Genomic DNA, 21,189 nt, shown 5'->3' on the forward strand with positions numbered 1-21,189 from the left:
GTGTGAATAAGTGTTGATAATCGGTTAAAGGTAACAGGGTTTGAACGGAAGGGGTGGTGTGAGAGTGGAAAAGTTGGGGGAGAGGAAGTAATGGGGTGGAATTGATGGAAGAGGATACAGGAGTTCTTTCTGAAAACTATGGAGACGAATGAAGGGAGTAGGGGGAAATGACTGGTGAAGGGATAAAAATCTCAAGGCCAAAGAATCAGGGTTACTCGGTGTTGTGGAAAGAGAGGAAGTAGTAGAGAAAAGTGGGGTTAGAGAAGAGCATGGTATAAAAAAGTTAGAGAGATGGGAGCAGTGATGTGAAAAACAAAAGGGTGATGTTGTAGGGGAGGACAGGGATGGCAGTTAACAGGAGGAATAAGGTTTTTGGGTAGGATAAACTGGCAACGTAAATTCTTTCACAAGAAGTCATTACCAGGGAACTGAGATATTAAGTGTTGTCAAAGCTTTTTGAAAATAAGTTTCCCCTCCAACTCCTGGGAATTCTCAGTCTATTACCACTGAAAGTAGAGAAGGGGCGTTATAACATCAAATCCCTTCAGGAGCACAACACTCAACAAAATCCAGAGTAGCTCAGCATATTCTGCTCTGTCTGTCAGGGTTGTCAAGCACTCATATCCTTGTTGCCCCGATCAGCCACTTTTGAACCCAGAGGAGTCAAGTAGAAGCAAGTTATTCTTGATTCCAAGAGACTGTCATGGAAGAATATCAAGATGTAAGATACTCTTGGTATACACTTGAGCGAAACCCAGGACCTTAGCAATCTCTTTACTTCACCATTTGCGTCGGAGCCCTGCGACCTTTCCCCTCCACCTGCCCTGGGTACACGCAGTTCCACTCCCCCCCCCCCCCCAACTCCCCTCTGTTCACCCTTCCCACAAAGTCCCTTGACCTTCCCCATCCCTCCATCAATCCTAAATTCCCATTTCTATATTCTCCTCTCACTCCTCCAGTCTGCCCCTTCCATGAGTTGCCCTATTCGTCTCCTCCACAGCCTGGCCCATCATTCCGACCCTGGGTCTCCCACCGCCAAGCTCCCGTCACCATGGAAACGGCAAACAGCCCCTCCCCCGACCCGGAAACAGAAAGCAGCAACATTGATTTCTCAAGATGTCGCTGATGGGATTGGTGTTGGTGGAGAATCTGCTGCTTGCGATCGCTTTTCTGCGGTAGATCTCAGCGGTGCAAAGGGACTTGCAGTATTTGTGTCTTCCGGAGGCCGACGGTCGCTGTTGCTTTGCGGTGCGTAGCGCTCGGCTCTTGGTAGCGGTTTGGTTTCAGGTTAGGATGCGGGGCTAGGGGAAAGGTGTCGGTGGAGGGCACGTTAACAGGGCCCGCTCTATATTCACCCTCGAGCATTTCCGAGCGGTCCTACCGCCCACGCTATTACACCTGTCTGATTTATCCATGTTACTGAAGTTGGTATATTGGCCGAAATCCTGGATTTCTGTCACTACCGTTAATTCCGCTGAAGCAAATCGTATCTCTGCTTTGGGCTCATGAACAGGCAACTAAACGCAATGGTTACATTCAAACTAATTGGAATTTAATCGATATAAACTTGAAATTGAAGATCTTTTGCAATTCAATTTTTGTTTGTAATGATTGTTTGCAGGGATTGAGAGTTTCTGAGCAGCTGTGCAAAATAAAACATGAACATTTTGAAACGAAGAAAGGCTACAAAAGGCATTGAAGAACGTCCAACACAACACGAGGATGATGAACTCAAAGAAAAGTCCAGAAATGGTAGGCTTTCCAGACACAGCTTGTGTTACGGTTGGAATGAGATTTTATTAACTTTTGTTTGCTATGTCAGATATTAAAATGGAAAATCAATCGTTAACTACTGTCTTTATTGATACCACAGAGCTATTGTCATCTAGTTTACATTGTGCTGGGTCAGGGAAAAAAATAAGGGATGAAGAAGCCAAGAAAAGGTCAAACAATACATTATTTTTTTATTACGTCAGTATCAAGAGCCACAGTCCATGGCAATTGAAATAAAAATAGCCAAGTAGAATTATGTGGTAGACAACTGAAGACTAGGTAGCATGAAACGTTTTAGAAAATCAGACAAAGCTAACCTGTGTAATATCTAGTCAGTTTAAAAATTGTGGTGGAGAAAATCTGGAAATCTGAAAGTCATTTTTGAATGTCATTTACTGTCATTTCACATCAGATCAACAAACCCAGCAGAGACTCTTAATTGTTCTAGATCAAAGACAGATATTAGATCAAATCTAAGAGATTGTGATGGATAGTTTTAAACATGGGTTGATGAATACTTAGATGACACTTTTAGAGTTGATGATTGAAGGGATATAGAGCAGGGTAGGTGTATGGGATTAAGACTACAATTCATAATTATTAAAGAAGTATTAAAGAACATTTTGTGGTTCTTGTTTGAAAGATGTGCAGATAACCTAGTTCCTTTACTTTCTCATCCCACACCCACCCTACAGTTTTGTAAATGTCCAGTTCCCCTTTGAAACTATTACAATTGAATCTGCTTCAGCTACACTTTTAAGACTGTGCATTCTAGATCAAAAACACTACAATTAAAATGTTTTGTGTCGCCTTCCTCATATTGAAAATAAACATGAGAGTGATTGAGCTAGGTAGTATATTTCAAACCTGTAGTTTTACATCAACATATTGTCAGTTTTACATGTATTTTGCTTGACATAATTCTGTTATTTAAGCTCTGCCTTGCCGTATTACGTCACCTCAGTTTTGGAAGCCCATGCAGTCAAGCAGTGAAGGTACAAATTCCACACAGCATGAGAAATCAGTAGACCATGTTTAAAGAGGTTGGTCAGAATTTAAATAACACTGTCAGCACTTCTGGCAGGGACCCAAGATTGTCTTTGTCATGACCCAAGATTCTCTACATACATATCTATTACCATATATACATAGCTGGTGTTTAATTTTGAATCTTCATTTTGAAATATTATTTCAGATTCAAAATTAAACACCAGCTATGTGTATATGAATACAGTGGATTACTACAGTTAATTGGGCAGCTGCTTATTTGGGACAACTTGATTGAGAAAATAGCCATGCTTTCCTTCATTTATTTGGGATGCTCTGCCGCTTAATTAGGACAGGAGACTGTTGTCGAACAGTTTCTGGCTAGCATCAGTTCTGTGAACTTGTGTGACCATTAGACACTACACCGCGCTTAGAGTGAACAGTGAAATAGTAGTTTGGCTTTTTTATACTTTTTTACTATTTCCATGAAACTTCACCCAATTGTGGCAGCTGTTTAATTAGGCCAAAATGCACAGGTCCTGATGTGTTCCAGTTAACTGGAATCCACTGTATATGCAATATTAGGAAACTTACATTCATTTTCTTGAAAGAATATTCAAGATACTTGATGTAAGTATAATTGAATAAATATCAATTTAAAATCAAGTAAGCGGAAATAAGGTAAATTTCAATTTTATGAAATAGTTGAAAAACTGAGCTGCAGTTATATTTTCTCATTGTATCATTTCAATCAACTGGAAGCGTTTCCATACATCAGAAGTTTGTAATCACGATTGTAAATAAGCAACAATGCAATAACATCATGTTAATTGAAGGATAACTATTGAGTAGGACATCATAGATAACTTACTTTTTCTTATTGTTTAATTGTTTGAGGATCTTTTGTTTCTATTTAAAAGAGCAGAGAGGGCATTTTATCCTAAATATAGCATGTCTGGAAGTATAATGCTCTTAGAATTCTCAAGTCTGGCAGAATATTAGCCTAGATAAAAAGCATAGACGTACTTAAGGAACAGCTGGGTAAACTAGAAAGCATCATCTGATGTTTGATTTAGATGAAGTAGTATGGGTGAAAGCTCGTGTGGAGCAAGAATACCAGCATAAAACATATCTGTTCAATAACTTGATTTTGAGCTGCAGTTTTAAGTGCATGTACAGTTGTACATCCACGCACTGATATGTGTGCAGTAGTTTGCATGCATTTCCCAGTTATATGTGTTTACTTTGATTCAGATTCCATTGTATCACAGTTACCAGGTCACTTCCAGGGCTGGTTTTCATGTTTGCCCAAATGTTTACTTTATTGTTATTTATTATCTTAGTATTTAGTGGTTTTAGGTTTTGAACTTAGTGGTGCCTTTAACACCATTTTTTGGATACCTCTGTACATGATTTGTACAGAATTATTATATCACAGTCCATGCGGATGCTTTTCCCCTGACAGTTTTGCTTTGCGTGTATTCATAGGATTTAAACTAATTGGTGATGTGGAGTTTTCTTATTTATTATTGGTGATTTTATTTTGCATGAATAATAAAGCATAAAACAGTTTAAAAATAACCTACCAATGTAGTTATTAATGTCAGAATTTAGATTAGCATTTCATGTATATTCCAACATAATGATCTTGTTCAGAGTATCAAATTATTTCTATGCCTATACAGAAATAACTTTTGACAGAAAAAAGTTGAACATAATTATTTTACTTTTCTTAATCTAGCATGCAGCTCCATAGGTCCAGGAGCAATAAAGTACGCAACCTTCCTAGTTGGTGGATTTATGGGAATTTTCTTAGGACTTTTCACCTCAGTTTATGTTGCAACTTTGCACGAAAATGATCTGTGGTTTTCAGCTATCCAGGTAAGAGTCAAATCTGTTAATACTAATATTCATTCAGAAGACAGAAAATATTCAGATAGTTGGTCATTATTTAAAAGCTAACATGTTAACTTTGAATTACCAGTGGTTGGTGTGATAGTACTTTTTAAAAACTATTTGCGTTATTAGTGATTAGTTTACATATTGTATTGATATTAAGAGCATAGAACAGTATGGTATAGGAACAGGAACTTATGATGCTATGCTGAATTGATTATACTAGTAATGAATTGCTTAACTAAACTAATCCCTTCTGCCTACACAAGGTCCGTATCCCTACATTCTCTGCACATTCATGCGCCTTTCTAACCTCTGTTGTATTTCCCTCCATGACCAGCCCTGGCAATGCATTCGAGGCATCCATCATTCTCTGTGGTCGAAACAAAAGCAAATATAAGACCCTCAGATCGCGTTTGAATGCCTCGTGTCATCTTAAACACATGCCCCTTAGTATTAGACACTTCAACTCAGCGAAAAAGTTGTCAGCTATCTACTCTGTGCCTGTCATAACTTTATAAACTTCTGTCAAATTTCCTTACAACCTCCACAAATCAAAGGAAAACAGCCCAAGTTCGTCCTACCTATCCTTATAGCACGTGCTCTCTAACTTAGCCAGCGTCCTGATAAAGCTCTTCAGCACACTCTCCAGTGCTTCCACATCCCTCCTATAAAGGGGCAACCAGAAATGAATGCAGTACTCCAACTGTGAACTAGCTAGAGTTTTATAAAGCTGCAACATAACTTTCTGATCATGAACTCAGCGTCTTGACTAGTAAAGGCAGGCATGCCATACGCTGCCATCACCAATCTATCAACTTGCAGGATCTATCTTCCTGAAATAGTTGGCATAGTAAGTGGATTTCACTACTTCAACATGTTAAGAATGACAAAGGTATTGACAATTATCTTGAATGTTACAATGAAAATGAATATTTGGAGGATGCAATCTTCTAAAGAATTGTATGAAGGCAGTCCATTATCTGCACTAGGTGTCTGTGCTGATTTTGTTAATATACAGTCGATCAAAAGAGAACAGCAGATGAATTCCTCCGCCAATAACTATTAGGAACTAATACACAATTTTATAGTGCTGTAGAAATACTGGTAGTGCTCTAATTTGTCCTGTATTTTTTCAAAATATGTAAATTGTTACTCAATTAAATGGTAGTTTCTTCCTGGCTGTTGAAAATCAAATGATAGTTGAATTTTCAGGATCTATCTTCCTGAAATAGTTGGCATAGTAAGTGGATCCAAGTGATAGAATCAATGTTCAAACTTCCGAACTGTTTGATTACAGTCAATCTTTACTGTTCAGAATGAATATTGTGTCTCTTTATAGAGAATACATTGGCATTAAGAAAATTATAATCATTCTGAATTATAATATTCTAGGACAAAATCTTTAAGATTAAGGCTCAGAAGTGATGCTTGGCATCGAAAAGAATGAGTTCAGATTGCATTATCTTGTTCTATAAGAGATTGTATTGAAGTGTTTTTTATTATTTTGTGATGAGACACCAAACCAAGGCTTAATGTGTCCCTTAGATAAGTGTAAGAGTTCCCAAGGCATTATTTCAGAGAAAAACAGGTTATTACAAGTGCTCATTGTCATTCAACCATACACATGTATACAGCTAAACAAAACATCGTTCCTCAGGGGCCAGGGTGCAAAACACAGTACATATAGTCGCACACAGCACTTATAGTTACAATCCAGCACGTGTTAGCACAAGTCCCTCAGAGGCATGCCTGAAAAATGAACAGGTTAGAAGTGTGAGGTGCATGCTTATTATGTAAGATAGTATAATATTACTGACATTATTATAATAAAGAAGTAGTATAAATATGTGAAACAGCAGTAACAAAAGATGGAAAAAATGAGCAGTTAATTGGTGACCAGGCCATTCAGACTGGGTGTACATGTCTGCTGGGTGGCAGCAAGGTGCTAAGAAGTCTAACAGCCTGGGGAAAGAAGCTGTTAACCAGACTATAGTTGTAGTTCTTATGCTGCGGTATCTCCTACATGATAGCAAAAGGTCAAAGAGACATCTGTCTTTTTGTTGAATATCTATCTTTTATTCATCAGTATTGAAACACTTTTTATGTTTCTGTTGTGCATCCTCGCTCTGTGCGGCACTACTGCTGAAAGTACATTTATTATCAAAGTGTGTACGCTATATATAACCCTGAGATTCGTCTTCCCACAGAGAGTCAAACACAAAGAAACACCGTGGAACCCTTTCAAAGAAAGCATCAAACACCCATTGCACAAAAAAACCCCAAATTGCATAAACAGCGAAATACACAGAATATAAAACATCAAACTACAGTGCAATTGAAACAATCTAGGAATGTTCAGTTTAGTTTAGATAAGTTCAGTTCAATTTAGCGCTATGTGTGACTGTAGGCCGCAGATCCAGTCCGCCATGATCAAAATCACACAAAATAGCAATAAAAAAGGAGAACCATACACCAGAAACACGTCATAACATGAACTAGTCCAATTCACAAACTGCGTCAATTAAACCTTGCCCAAAAGCCAGGCTGCAGCAGCATTGAGCAAGAGGGAGAGAGGGACCAGTCAAATGCAGGCATCTTCCAGCCGCAGCGAGTGAGAGGGAGAGAGAGTGGTCGAAAGCAGGGATACTGTGCTGAACTTATGCTCTCGTCCTTATTGATTTCATTCTTGCTCAGCACTTTAATCACCAAGAAATGGAGTTGATCATGGGCTCCAGGCTTCTCAGCCCCCAGGCCACACACTTCGCTCAAAACCTCACCAAACTCCCTTGGAGACAGCAAAGCGCAAGATTGTCCAATCAGCCCAAGAACACACTGTCAAAATGTAAATCACAGGTTCCAATTGTGGCAGAATCATTTGAAAGAAGTAGTAGTAAAAGAAATAATTTTGTGATATGTCTAAAGGACATTGCCTTTGGTCATCGTTATGCATGTCAGTGACTTAATCCTTCCAGATTGTGGTAGGGGAGCTGATCTCCTTGATTTGTGTTTCACTGTGAGGCAACTTCACAGGCTTATTTGAAATATTTGACATAAGTATTTGTTTATGTTGTTAGGTTGGAGGTTATCCAGATGAAATTTAAAGTGTTGCTCCTCCAACCTGAGAGTGGCCTCATTGTGGCAGTACTGGTGTCATGGACAGACATATCGGAATGGGAATTGGAACACTTCATATTTTGTCTGAGTACGCCTCCAACATGATTGTATAAACATCAGTTCCTCTATCTTCTGGTAATTTGTCCTCCTCCCCCTCCCTCTGTCATTTTCCATTTCACATTTCCCAGTCTGGCTCCCCTCTTATCCCTTCTCTTCTCCTCACCTGTCTTATCAGCTCCTTCTGGTGCTCCTCCTCTCTCCCATGGTCTACTCTCTCTTCTATCTGATTTCTTCTTTTTCAGCCCTTTCCTTTTTCCACATATCATCTCCCAACTTCTCTCTTCATCTTCCCACCCCACTCCAACCCCCCCACGCCTACCTACCTTCTCTCTCACCTGGTTTTACCCATCACCTTCTAGCTTGTATTCCTTTCCCTCACCCACCAACTTATTCTGGCTTCTTCCCTTTCCTGTCTAGTCCTGATGAAGCATCTCAACCTAAAACATCGGCTCTTTCTTCCTCTCCAGAGATATTCCCTGAGCTACTGAGTTTGTCCAATATTTTGTACAATTACTCTGGATTTTCAGCATCTGCAGAATCTCTTGTGTTTATTGTTGAAGAGTCTGATTACAGTAGAATAGAAGCTGTCCTTGGAACTTAGTGGTGTGTGGTATCCTGCTCTGGTATCCTCTGCCCAATGGAAGACAGTATTTAATTTCCCAGTTTAAAACATTTGTATAAATTGTAAACGGTGATCTCTGCTCTGATCCTTGACAAGTAACATCTATCCATTCTGCTGCTTTTCTTTTCCCTGGCCCATCATGATTTAGTTGTAATTTCATAAAGCAGTAATTGTTATATCAAAGACTCTTCAAAAAGTATGATATAATTGACATAGCAATAGTTACTTTCAGTTACTTTTTTTCAAATCTCATGGAAATCCTCTTCATTATACTTTAATTTATTTTGCCCATTGCATCTTTGAGTAAGAATTCATTGTTTTCCAGGCTATCAAATTGGTCTCCAGTTAGTGATAGATGGAAAAGTAGACAGCCAAATTTGTTAATGCTGACAAGATGCTTATCTACCTTAATACTGTTTTCCTGCACTTGACCCATATCTCTCGATTCTTTTCATATTCGGATACCTGTCCAAATGGTTTTTATACACTGATTGCATCTGCCTTTACTAAATATTCTGGGAATTTTCCATATACCTACACTCTCTATGTTGAAAAATTTGCCACTTAGATCTTTGTTCAATGTTTCTCCTCTCACCTTAAACTTATGTCCTTGAATTTTAGATTCCCCTACCCTTAGAAAAGGACTGTGACTGTTTACCCTATTTGTGCCCCTCATAATTTTAGAAATCTCTATGAGGCCATGCTTCAGCCTCCTGTGGTTCAGTGAAAGCAATCATAGAATATATAATCTCTCCTTGTAATTAAAGTCCTCCAAACTAGGCAACGTCTTATTGAAACTAGTGTAACTGTTCAGCACATCTTTGGTGTTTGTTTCTTACCTTTTTGATCTTTTAAATATGTGAATACAATCTAATCTGATGGTGGTTTTATCCTCTCTCCCAGTCTGCCTTTCAATTTTAATTATATTGATATTTGTTTTGATTTTCTTTTGCCCTTTGTATTACTTCCTGGGCAGTTGTGAGGCAAAAGAATTGTTTAATAATTCTGGCAATTTCTTGTCATCTTTGCATTATATTCAGATTTCACTTAATCAACTCTTTGAAATCCTGATTGTGCAGAAACTTCATTGGGCTGCATTTATAAACAACATGTGAGCTTATCTAAATGTTTGGTCTCTTAAGCATTGTGTCATCATGCAAAACATTAGCTGGAGAGTAATATTTTGACCTTGCCTGCAAGAAAATAATTCAAACTCTTGAAGGCAAATAACACTTATTCCATCACCCTTTTGACTTGTAGAGACTCTGAGGAGTTGATGGTGAGTTAATTTGTACAGAATATCCAAACACTATTCCCACTGTTAGTAGAGAACACTTGAATTGTCACTCACAAATTCAGTGAAAAAATAACATCTATATGTGTTTAAAGGTGAAACGCACTTCACATCTTTGGGCTAGGTGGACATGCTGCTATTAAGCTTCCATGTTCAAACGACATAGCAAAAGGCTTATATTTTAGAATTCTGAAAGGTGTGGCATTTCCTTTCATCATTTTTTAATCTCATCAACAATGAATTTTAACAGGATTTCTTTTTTATAACTGACTTCCAAAATTTAATTAGAGTACTTTGGCTTGTATTATGTCACATTTTGTTGTGTTAAGCCTTTAGGCTTGTTAGAGTTTCTGCCTAGCAGGCAAATAACACTTATTCCACCACCCTTTTGACTTGTAGAGACTCTGAGGAATTGATGGGTGAGTCACTTTGTGCAGAATATCCAAACATTGACCTTCTCTTGTAGATACAATATGTTTCTGGTCCAGTGAATTTTCTGGTATATGATGACCAGGATGCTATTTGATGGGATTATGGTGATAGTTAAGGTTCATTTATTATTAGCAAATTATACAACTCTAAGATTCTTCTTCTCCAGATACCTATGAAACCAAGAAAAAAAAGATCAGAAACCCCCAAATCCCCTAGCCCCACACACAATTCCACAAGAACATCAACTCCCAAAACCCCTTTCCTGCACAAAAAAATGAGAAAGAACAGGCAAAAACACGGAATATGAAAAAAGCTATCAGACTGGAAAAGAAAGTCCGTAGTCCATAATCCAAATCCATATCCAAAATACAGAAAACCTTGGTAACACCCTCCGGGCACAGTGGCAGGCCACTCAGGGTCCCCTCTCCGTCAGCAGAGTGAGCCCACCAGCGATCAGAAGGCAGGCAGTCAGTGCTCACCTTCTGCATTTGCCTCGATGTTTCAATCTCCCATCAGCTCCATTTCCTCCTTGCCTTGATGCTTGCGCTTGCTACCCTCTGGAATCCTCTTGGAGACAGCAAAGTGATAGATCGCCCTAATAATCTCCAAACAGCAAACCCCAGGCTCCACCATTTCAAAAAAACTGGCATAAAGGACATAAAAGAAGTGAAATAAATAGTTTTGTGGTCTATCCTGAAGGTGTCAACCATGGGAGCATTGTATGCAGGTGCCATCTTGACTGAGGAAAGAAATAATAATATGGAATGTCAAGGGTAGGTGGCTCTATCTTTTGGAATAGAAAAACAGAAACTTCTGTGAATATTCAGCTGGTCAAGCACCATATCTGGAGAGAGAGACAAGGTCAACATTTAGAGACATTAGAACTGAAAACGAGAGAAAAATAGCATGCAGTCTAGGGAGGTGGAAAGAACAAAGAGATTATCTGGTGGGGTGGAGACTAAGGCTATTCAAGTGACACAATTGCTTTTGAAGCCATCTGGGGCAGAAACAAATTAATGTGGCATGGCTGATGGAGTGTAAATTGAGAGATATGAATGAGGGAAAATAAGTTCAAATTGGAATTGTGAAATACATAACATTGTTAATTTCAGAAATCTGAAATAAAAGAGAAAGCTAGAAATACTCAGCAGGTCAGGTAGCATCTGTGAAGAGAGAAAAGCTGTGTTAATGTTACAGGTAGCCAGTTCCATCATTGACAGAGGAGTGTGGTTATCCAAAATTGTTGATATCAGCATTGGGTCCCGAAGGCTGCAAAGTTCTATGATACGCTGTAGTTCCTCAAGCTTCTACTGTTCTAGTGAAGCCCAACATAAGAACCAAAAGCAGAGTGGGAATGGGGTAATGAATTAAAGTGACAGGTGATGAGTTGTAAGTGTATTATAAGGTAGTTAAACAATCTGTGCTTGGTTTCCACAATGATGTTGTGAGTACCAAGTCCAATACACTAAATTGGAAATACAAGTGAATTACTGCTTCATGTAGAAGAACTGTTTTGGGCCCTGAATGGAGGGATTTGATGAAGTAAAATAAAATGCCTTTCTTGTTGAAGATTGTCATTGCTTGACACTTGTGTAGTATGAATGTTACTTGCTGTTTATCAGCCCTAATGGGATTGTTGTGTTGGTCTTAATGTATACAGGCATGTCAACTTCCTTTTCTAAGGAGTTACAAATTTACATTGAACAGTCCTGCACAGGAAAGGCCCTTTGGCCCACAATGTTGTACTGAACCAATTAAATCTGACTCCAAATGGCCAACTAAGCTAATTCCTTGTGCCTGCGAAATGCCCATATACTTCTATTTCCCTCACAGTTATGTGCCTGTATAAAGTCTCTTAAAAATTCCTAATGTATCTGCCTCTACCACCTACGCAGAATATTGTCATCATGGCCCATGCACCTGATTATCTACCTGCACTTTTTCTTGAACTGTAACATATAAAGCATTTTTTGTCAGAGCTACAGCATGGTACCCAGCTCTTCTGGCCCAGTGAACCAGCACCACCGAATTTCACCCATGTGACCAGTTAATCTACTGTTGCTTTTCCTTCATACTGCCTCAATGTACTTGTGTTTTGAATAGATTTGTGTTGATGGCTTAAAAAACTAAGCTTTTCATTGTATCTCGATACCTGTAACAATAATAAAGTAATACCAATATAAACTTGGCTGTAATAAATTTTGTAACTGAGTAATTGGGGCAAGACCCAAACATTTAATGAATAGATGTCTCTTGATAGCACATTCAAAGATATCTTCCATCATTTTATTAACTGAAAGTAAACTCATAAGATAACACGTGGTTGAATTACAATAGCCATACCCTTTGTGGACAGGGCATCATGGACAATTTTTAGCATTATTCAATAAACACTAGTGACGTAACTAAACCAGGCAATCTAGCTAGAGGGGATCCTAGTTCTAAAGTTAAGTCTGCCACATCACAGCAAGGTTATTTTCTGTTTCTATGATTTTTGATTAATCTAGTCCTCCTGGGCATCTTTAAATATGTAAAATGAATCATTTTGGGTCAGAGCCAGTTTCTGTGATGGTGGACACCCAAGAAGCAAGCTGAGACATCAGTCTAACTGAAAATGATTGCAAATGGTTTGACCCTTTCTTTGTTCACCTGCTGGGTTGTTTTGTTGATAACAGGGATGTTTCAGGAGCTTTCTTCCCTCTGTTTGATTTTATACCATTAACACAATTGTTAGTGACTTTTCTGAACAGTTCATTATGAGGTTGCTGTATCTGGTTATTCTGTGATTTAATATTTAAGTAACAAAAACAGTGGATTGGTAATCAAAAATATGTATCTTTAATTTTTTTTAATTCATAGTAAATATGTATATGTTGAGAAAGGAATTTCTTGCAGGATTTCTTTTAGAAGGAGAGTGTTTGAAGATTAATATTTTGGAAGCTACGGTTGCAAGAAAAAGTTTGTGAACCCTTTGCAGTTACCCGGTTTTCTATAATTACTCATAAAATGTGATCTGATCTTCATCTAAATCATAATAATAGACAAATGCAATCTGCCTAAACTAATATGAGGAGCATTTGGCAGCTTTGGGCCTGTACTCACTGGAATTTAGAAGAATGCAGGGGGATCTCATTGAAACCTATCAAATGTTGAAAAAAACTAGATATGGTGGATTTGGAGATGACGTTTCCTATGGTGGGGGTGTCCAGAACTAGAGGCACAGCCTAAAAATTGAGGGCAACCTTTTACAACAGAGGTAAAGAGGAATTTTTTTTTAGCCGAAGAGTAGTGAATCTGTGGAATCCTCTGCCACAGACAGCTCTGGAGGCAAAGACCATGGATCTATTTAAAGCGAAAATTGATAGTTTCCAGATTGGTTGGGGCATCAAAGGTTATGGCAAGAAGGCAGGTGTATGGGGTTTTGTGGGATCCAGGATCAGCCATGATGGAATGGCAGAGCAGGCTCAATGGGCGGAATGGCCTAATTCTGTTCCTATATCTTAAGATCTTGTGGGACAGTGTTCTGTGAACAGTTAAGATAAAAGTTGAACTTTGTTAGAAATGCACACTGCTTTGTTTGGAGGAAAAGGGCACTGCACACCAACACCAAAACCTTATCTCAACTGTGAAGCGTGATGGAAGGAACACCAGGATTTGGGGCTGCTTTGCTGCTTCAGTGCTTGGGCAGCTTGTAATCATTGAAGGAACAATTCAAAATTGTAGCAGGACATTTTACAGGAGAACGTCAGAGTAGTGGTTCGTCACCTGAAGCTTAATAGAAGTTGGATGATGCAACATGACAATGATCCAAGAGTAAATCAACAACAGAATGTTTTAAGAAGGAGAAAATTTGTGTTTAGGAATGGTCAAGTCAGAGTCCGGACCTTAACCCAAAAAGAAGGCTTTTCATGCAAGGTATCCCAGAAATATTGATGAACTAAAATCTTTTGTATGGAGGAATGATCTAAAGTTCCACCTCGCCGTTGTACAAGTCTGATCAGCAGCTACAGGAAATGTTTGGCGGAGGTTATTGCTGCCAAAGGAGGTTCTACCAGTTATTAAATACAAGGGTTCATGTACTTCTCCAGCCTGGAATGTGAATGGTTAAACAATGTGTTCAATATAGACATGAAAAGTACAATTGTTTGTGTGTTATTAGTTGAGGCAGATTGTGTTTGTCTGTATTATTGTGACTTAGATGAAGATCAGACCACATTTTATGAGTAACTAATGCAGAAAACCAGGTAATTGCAAAGGGTTCACAAACTTTTTTCTTGCAATTGTATGTTTTGGCATAGCATTTCCTACCTGTTAAATATTCTCTTTTTGAAGCTTTACAAATGGGTGAAAGCCACTCATTACAAAGCATCCATTACCATTTGGTGGATGTTTAGTTGGATATAGTGTTGGCCTAGTTTAAATCTCCATCACACTAAGCTTTTGCACAAACATACCAGTGTCTGTTATAGATCTAGCTTGACTGTATCCTGGATGGAAATGTTAAATTACACCAGTAAGAACAGTCTATGTTCTTAAAAATATTTGGGATGGAAAGCAATTGGGAGGTTTTCCATTATTAAATCTTGCTGTTTATTTTGGATACACGAGTCAGCAGTTACATAGCTTGGAAGGGAAATATATTTAAAAAGTTTTCCTTTCCTGAGTACTATGTAGACTGACCTCGCATTTGGCATGCTTCTACAAAGCAGGCAATCATTCTAAACATAAAATGTTTTTTTTTTGTGTATCCTGTCTGAGCTGAGATTTGATATTCTATCCAGGATGTAGCCTAGCTGGATAAATCACAGATTATAGTACTGTATTTGTGTAAAGGCTTGAAGTTCATTATTTAAGCTAAGTAACAGCTGTATCCAACCAAAAATGTTGGATCGAAAGTGAATTAGTGCTCAAGGTTGTGATTTTAAGTAACTGCTTGCCAAGCAGTGAAAGTGCAGTTTGGTAAGCAGTTACATTGCCTGGTTATATCTTTCCTTGTATTTATTTTAGCTTGATTGCATTAGGTTTAAAAATACAATTAGGTGTTCAAAATCAAACCAAATATGCTGGAGTTCAGAACCATTGCAAATGTATTGAATATTTTCTTCTGCTTTGGATGAATTGAAATTTGATTGAGGAGGATATTTATCCAAAGTGAGATAATGGTCCAGACTTAATCCTAGACAATCATTAAAATTAATGATTTATTGCAACCCAGAAGATGAATGACTCATAACTGCCTGTCGATGTCTTAGATTTTTGATGACGCCATCAGTTATATGATATTTGGTAGTGTGCTGGTTATTTGCAGTCTTCAGCAAACCAGAAGACTATAGTTTCATTTTAGCAGGAGCGTATTATGACAATAAGAAAAAGGAAGAAGCGATATGTAATTGTCAGTGATCCGTCACTGTATAGCTTGGAAAGCAACCCAGAACAGCCTGATGATTGTGCTGTTGGTCGTGGAAATAATAATACCACTTTTCATAAAGTTGCAGTAATTGAAATCTGGTCAACTTTATGGAGAACTGAAACTGTCCTACTGCTTGCTCTCTCAGTGGGCCTAATACTGGGATGCTTTCACGCCTGGTATGTTCAATCACTGCATGAGAACTTCTTGTGGTTTTCAAATTTACAGGTGAGTGTTTTGCAATTATCTCACAGTGGAAGAAGTACACAAAAATAATACCCGTATTTTAATTTCAGATACTAAAAGTGTGTAATATTTTCATCCCACAAAGTAAATGAGATGCATTGAACATTCTTATTTAGTTTTCTTAATTAAAATATAGTGTTTTGGAATATCATGCTATGGTTAATTAAATAAGTTTTAAGCTTGGAAATGCAAACAATAGCCTTGAAACATTTTTTTTGTGGAATACATAGAACTTTTTAGTGATTAATGTAGTCTCTGTTTTTGTTTATCAGAATCAGCTTGTTTTGTTACTAGACCTGTTATTCCAGGAAATGTTCAAAGTAAAAATATTCAAGCATAATACTGAAACTTATCTTTCCTTAACAACACAAGAAGCAGGAGCAAGACTAGATCAGTTAGCCAAATGAGCCTACTTCACCTTTCTATATAATGTAGAAAATATTATATAATTTTGGCTTCAATACTATCCTTATTGGTCTCTACCTAGACTCCTTGACTCCTTTGTAATTTAAATGTATGTCATTTTCTGCCATGGATATATTTCGTGACTCTACTGCTCTGAGATAAACAATTCCAAAGATCCATTGCTTTGGCAAAGGGGTTCCTCCTCATCCCTAACTAAAATGGAACTTATTCTGTAAATATATCTCTGACTTATGGATACTCCATTATGCAAACTCTTTTCTCAGATTCCAACCTGTCAGTTCCCCTTGGAATCTTACATAAGATCACTTCTCCCCATAACCTTTGATGCCTTTACCAATTAAGAATCTATAAACCTTCACTTTAAATTTATCCAATGACGTAGCTCCCACAGCCATCTGTGGCGATGTTTCCACAAATTCACCACTCTCTGGCTAAAGGCATTTCTCCTCATCTGACTTCTAATGGGATGTCTTTCTATTCTGAGGCTGTGTCCTCTGGTCCAAGATACTTCCACGGTTGAAAACATCCTCTCTACATCCACTCTATTTAGGCATTTTAACATTTGGTAGGTTTCATTGAGAATGCCACTCATTCTTCTAAACTCCAGCAAATACAGTCTCAGATTGATCATATGCCCCTCATAGAGAAACCCTTTCATTCCTGGGATCATTCTTGTACACTTGTTCTTGTCCTTCTCCAATGTCAGCTCATAATTTCTTTGATATGGGCAGAAAACTGCTCACACTTTATATATGGGGCTCAAAACTGTGCACACTATATTATTAGTTCCTTGTCCTAATGTTCTAATAGCATTATAAAATACTTTGATCATACATGTCTTAATCTGTTTATTTTAAATGCACTGAACACAGTTGCTTTCTGTGTGATATGCAGGAGGTTGAACAGGAAATCTCCTTCAGGACAGAATGTGGTCTGTACTATTCATATTACAAGCAGATGATTCAAGCCCCAACCATTAACCAAGGTGATTACATGTTCCAAAGCTTTAAATTGTGAATTATATTTAATGGTAGAAATATTAGAATAGCTTTTGCATGTCTACAGCTGCTTCCACTGTATTTCAGATATATTACTGGCACGCTGCCAGCAAAATAAATTTACTGTACCAGATAAGATCTTTGAGAATATACAGTTACAGTAATCAGATTGGTTTTTTTGTACAAGTGGAAGTGTTATTTATGGGAACAATAATTTTAGTATTACATTTATATTCTTCTGTATTTTTGTGGATACTGCAAAAGATACAGCAATAGTTAATATTTTGACAGTATGGTCAAAATACACTTGAAAATACACAAAATACAGCACTTGAAATTCTAAATCCCTTTTTCTGGAGGACACAGCTACTAATTTCTGGGTTTAGTGAATGCACAATTTATTTGTGTAATATTGAAACTCAAATAATTGAAAACTGTTGAAAGCAAGTAAGCCTCATGTTATTTTCCATTTCTAAACCTCAAAATAGAAGTGGATTTTAAAACTAATTTATTCTTGGTTGTCAACTAGTGCTTTAACAACTATTTCTTTAAACCCACACTTGGAATCTAAGTACAGGTTACAGAAGTGTTCCGTTCTGGTGAACTGTTTATAACTTGAATAGTTCATAGTGGAAGTGCGACTGCAAACCGACTTCCTAGGCAGCAGAAAATGCCTGCAGCTCTTCAGCCCCCAGCAAATCCATACGGTCCTTCTCCTAAATACTCGCTCAGGTGTGATAGGTTATACAATTGGTGGCATATGTGGAATGGTCAGAAGCTGAGAAAGAATTGTCCTTAGTTCATTAAATAGCTAAGGAAGCTTGTAGAATAGAAGTAGTCTTTTATCTTTTATTTCAGAATGCCATCTATGGTATTTTGTGTGGCAAGTATGTAGAGTATTCTAACAATTCTAAAATATCTTTTGTGTTGGAAGTAATGCAGGAGATGTGTAGTTCAGGTGGTTGGTGGTTAGGTTGAAGTGTTCTTCGATCTTGGCAATTTACTTGCTAACTGATTTTATTCATGTTTATCTTTGGAATCCACTTTTTAATTACGTTGTGTTCTCCTTTGTGAAGGAATTAACGAGCTCTTGTATGACAATAAAACTGAATCTAGGAGGACAATAAACCTCCTTAAGCGGATGAACATTTACCAGGAAGTTGTCCTAAGCATTTTATATAGAATTTTATCTCTTCAGGTAAAAATACCAGCTTTTTCAATTGTATGAATGTTCTTTTATGCTTTACTGGTTTATGTTGTGGTAAAGGGTTCTAAAGAGAGTAATTTGCGTCATTTGTTTTCAGAATTACTTGGCACCAGTTTTCTTCTACATATACACAGTATTTGGACTTCAGGCTCTCTATGTTATTTCGCTGTATGTTACCAGTTGGTTATTAAGTGGTACCTGGATATCAGGGGCACTGGGAGCTATTTGGTACATCCTAAACAGGTAGGCATTACCACTTTGTGGTGCAAAGAAATTGCATGTTATCTGTGCATTAAAGGATCAGAACCAAAGGATTGCCAGATGTTGACATCCTACATGTACCTTTTTTTATGAATTGCACATCTTTTTTGATAAGTTTTTGCTGTCAGATTCTAGACCATGACAGAAATATTTGTTTTCTTTTGGATCCTGAAGAATTAATGTTATTAATACAGTGGATTCCAGTTAGTTGGGACACATCGGGACCGGTCCATTTTGACCCAATTAAGTGGCTGCCCCAATTAATCAAAGTTTCAATGAAATAGTTAAAAAGATATTAAAAAAAGACAAACTACCATTTAACTGAGCGAGAAATTATATATTTAAAATAAAAAATAAAGAACAAAATAGAACACGACAAATACTACTATAGTGCTATAAAACCGTGTATTAGTTCCTAACACTTACTGACCAAGTTTTGCTGCCAAGTTTTTTTGATTGAATGTAAATGAACAAAATCAGCACAGACACCTAGTGCAGATAATAGACTGCCTCCATATAATCCTTTTGACGATTGCATCCTCCAACTCTGTTTTTTGTAACATTCATGATGATTGTTCACACCTTCAAATTCTTTGTAGTTCCTAGCTTGTTGAAATAGTGAAATCATTTCATTTTCACTCCTGGCCATTTCTGGCATCTCCATGCCTGAACGCTTGAAACTGCAGTGAGCAATACAGTTCCAAATTGCCTTACTGCTTATTTATCACCGATTATCAGTGACATAAATCACTGCTTTTTGAACACTACCACATGCAACTGATACTATTTTAAAACTGTTCACTCAAACTATGGTTTAGTGTCTAACAGCTACCTAAGTGCATGCGACTGATGTTAATTAGAATCTCTGGCAACAATCTCCTGCCCCAGTTAAGTGGCATAGTATCCCAAATAAATTAAGCGAATCCTGGTTATTTTCTCAATTAGTTTTTGTTCTTTAGGAGTTATCCCAAATAAGCAGCTGTCCGATTAACTGATTGCCCAATTAACCAGAATCCTTTGTATTTCAGCCTATTTGAATTTGCATGTACAATCTAACTGGATATCAATTTCTTGTAATTTGATCCCATTTTCTTTCATGTATTTTGCACAGTAATATATGTAGAGAAATTTTCAGGTAATTGTACATATAAAGTGTGATTCATTTTTATAGAATTGATACAACAAGAGTGGAGTTCACTATTCCTTTGAGGGAGAATTGGTCACTTCCCTTTTTTGCACTGCAAATAATGGCGATTACATATTACCTCAGACCACAGATTAGACCGCTTCAGCAAGTGAGTAAGCAAATACATTCCTGCCTATCCCCTCCCTGCTTCCCCTCTCCCACCCCTTGATCCTTCCTCTTACTGGTTTTTCACCTGGCACCTACCAGCCTTCTCCTTCCCACCCTCCCTCCACCTTTTTAGGGCCCCTGCCCCCTCCAGTCCTGACGAAGGGTCTCAGCCAGAAAGGTTAACTGCTAGTTTCCATGAATGCTGCCCGACCTGCTGAGTTCCTCTAGTGTGTTGTGCGTGTTACTTTGACCCCAGCATCTGCAGTGTACTTTGTGTTTACATTATTATAAAATGGGTGACGCTTACTCAGTCTGAAGCAATGCATTATAATTGTGGTAATGCTGCTAATGTAATATATAGGACCCAATGGAAATAGAGATTAAAATAGCAAAGACACCTTTTGAGCAGTGCAATTATAAAGTGAATTCATCTTGATATTGGTCAGTGGATCTAAGCAGAATGTGCCAGGATTCATATTTCATCTCTCACAACACCAGTCAGTGGTTTACTTGTTACTCAGATCTTTGTGGAATAATCTCATCAAATGCCATTCAATAGCGAATATCCTATTGAGATTGAAGTGTTTCCATATAATTGATTCTTAAACCAAGGAATTGTGCTTTGTAGTGCCTTTTCTCCTTAAGGACCAAAACTGGTTCTGTATCTATTTTGAAAGACATTTGCTGAAACCAAGCACAGTGTAGGTGACCAGCTTGTGGGAAGCCTTATCTGAACCGCAAGAGTGATCTTGACCTTCCAGTTGTCTCTAGCCTTAATTCTCTATCCCATTACTATTCTGAACACTCTGTCTTTGGCTTCATATGCCATTCCAATGAAATTTTCAACATAAACTTGTGAAATAGTGCCTTATCTTCTAATTAGGTGTCATCGGTTTTTGGACGGTACTGAAGTCAGCAATCACCGACATTTAGCAAGTCCAGCCTTCTACCTCACATTTGCAAAATTTAATCTTTTTTTCTGTTATCTCATCTAGTAATTTCACATTTCTTTTGTGGTTTACTGATTTTTATCTCCCAAATACATCTAATTATCAAGTGGTCCTCACCACCCTCTGTGTGATTCAATTCTTTTGGTTTACATCTCATCATAGACCTTCTCTTTTATTTCCTTTCCCTTCCGAACATCTGCAATTTAAAATATTTTAGCT

At 37.7% G+C, this 21,189-nt stretch overlaps 1 protein-coding gene across 3 annotated transcripts in view; it reads left to right on the plus strand.

Moving 5' to 3' along the window:
• The first annotated feature begins 1,087 nt into the window (after nucleotides 1-1,087).
• dpy19l3 (dpy-19 like C-mannosyltransferase 3) overlaps nucleotides 1,088-21,189 on the plus strand; it is a 57,566-nt gene continuing 37,464 nt past the window's right edge. For all 3 annotated transcript variants that reach the window (XM_059992983.1, XM_059992986.1, XM_059992984.1), the window contains exons 1-7: nucleotides 1,088-1,248; nucleotides 1,622-1,752; nucleotides 4,502-4,641; nucleotides 17,155-17,245; nucleotides 18,335-18,456; nucleotides 18,563-18,708; nucleotides 19,898-20,021. In XM_059992983.1, the coding sequence (XP_059848966.1) occupies nucleotides 1,659-1,752; nucleotides 4,502-4,641; nucleotides 17,155-17,245; nucleotides 18,335-18,456; nucleotides 18,563-18,708; nucleotides 19,898-20,021 (717 nt within the window). In that variant the 5' untranslated portion in view covers nucleotides 1,088-1,248; nucleotides 1,622-1,658. The remainder of the gene's footprint in view (nucleotides 1,249-1,621; nucleotides 1,753-4,501; nucleotides 4,642-17,154; nucleotides 17,246-18,334; nucleotides 18,457-18,562; nucleotides 18,709-19,897; nucleotides 20,022-21,189) is intronic.

Source organism: Hypanus sabinus, chromosome 17 (assembly GCF_030144855.1).
Source record: "Hypanus sabinus isolate sHypSab1 chromosome 17, sHypSab1.hap1, whole genome shotgun sequence".
NCBI classification, from domain to species: Eukaryota; Metazoa; Chordata; class Chondrichthyes; order Myliobatiformes; family Dasyatidae; genus Hypanus; species Hypanus sabinus.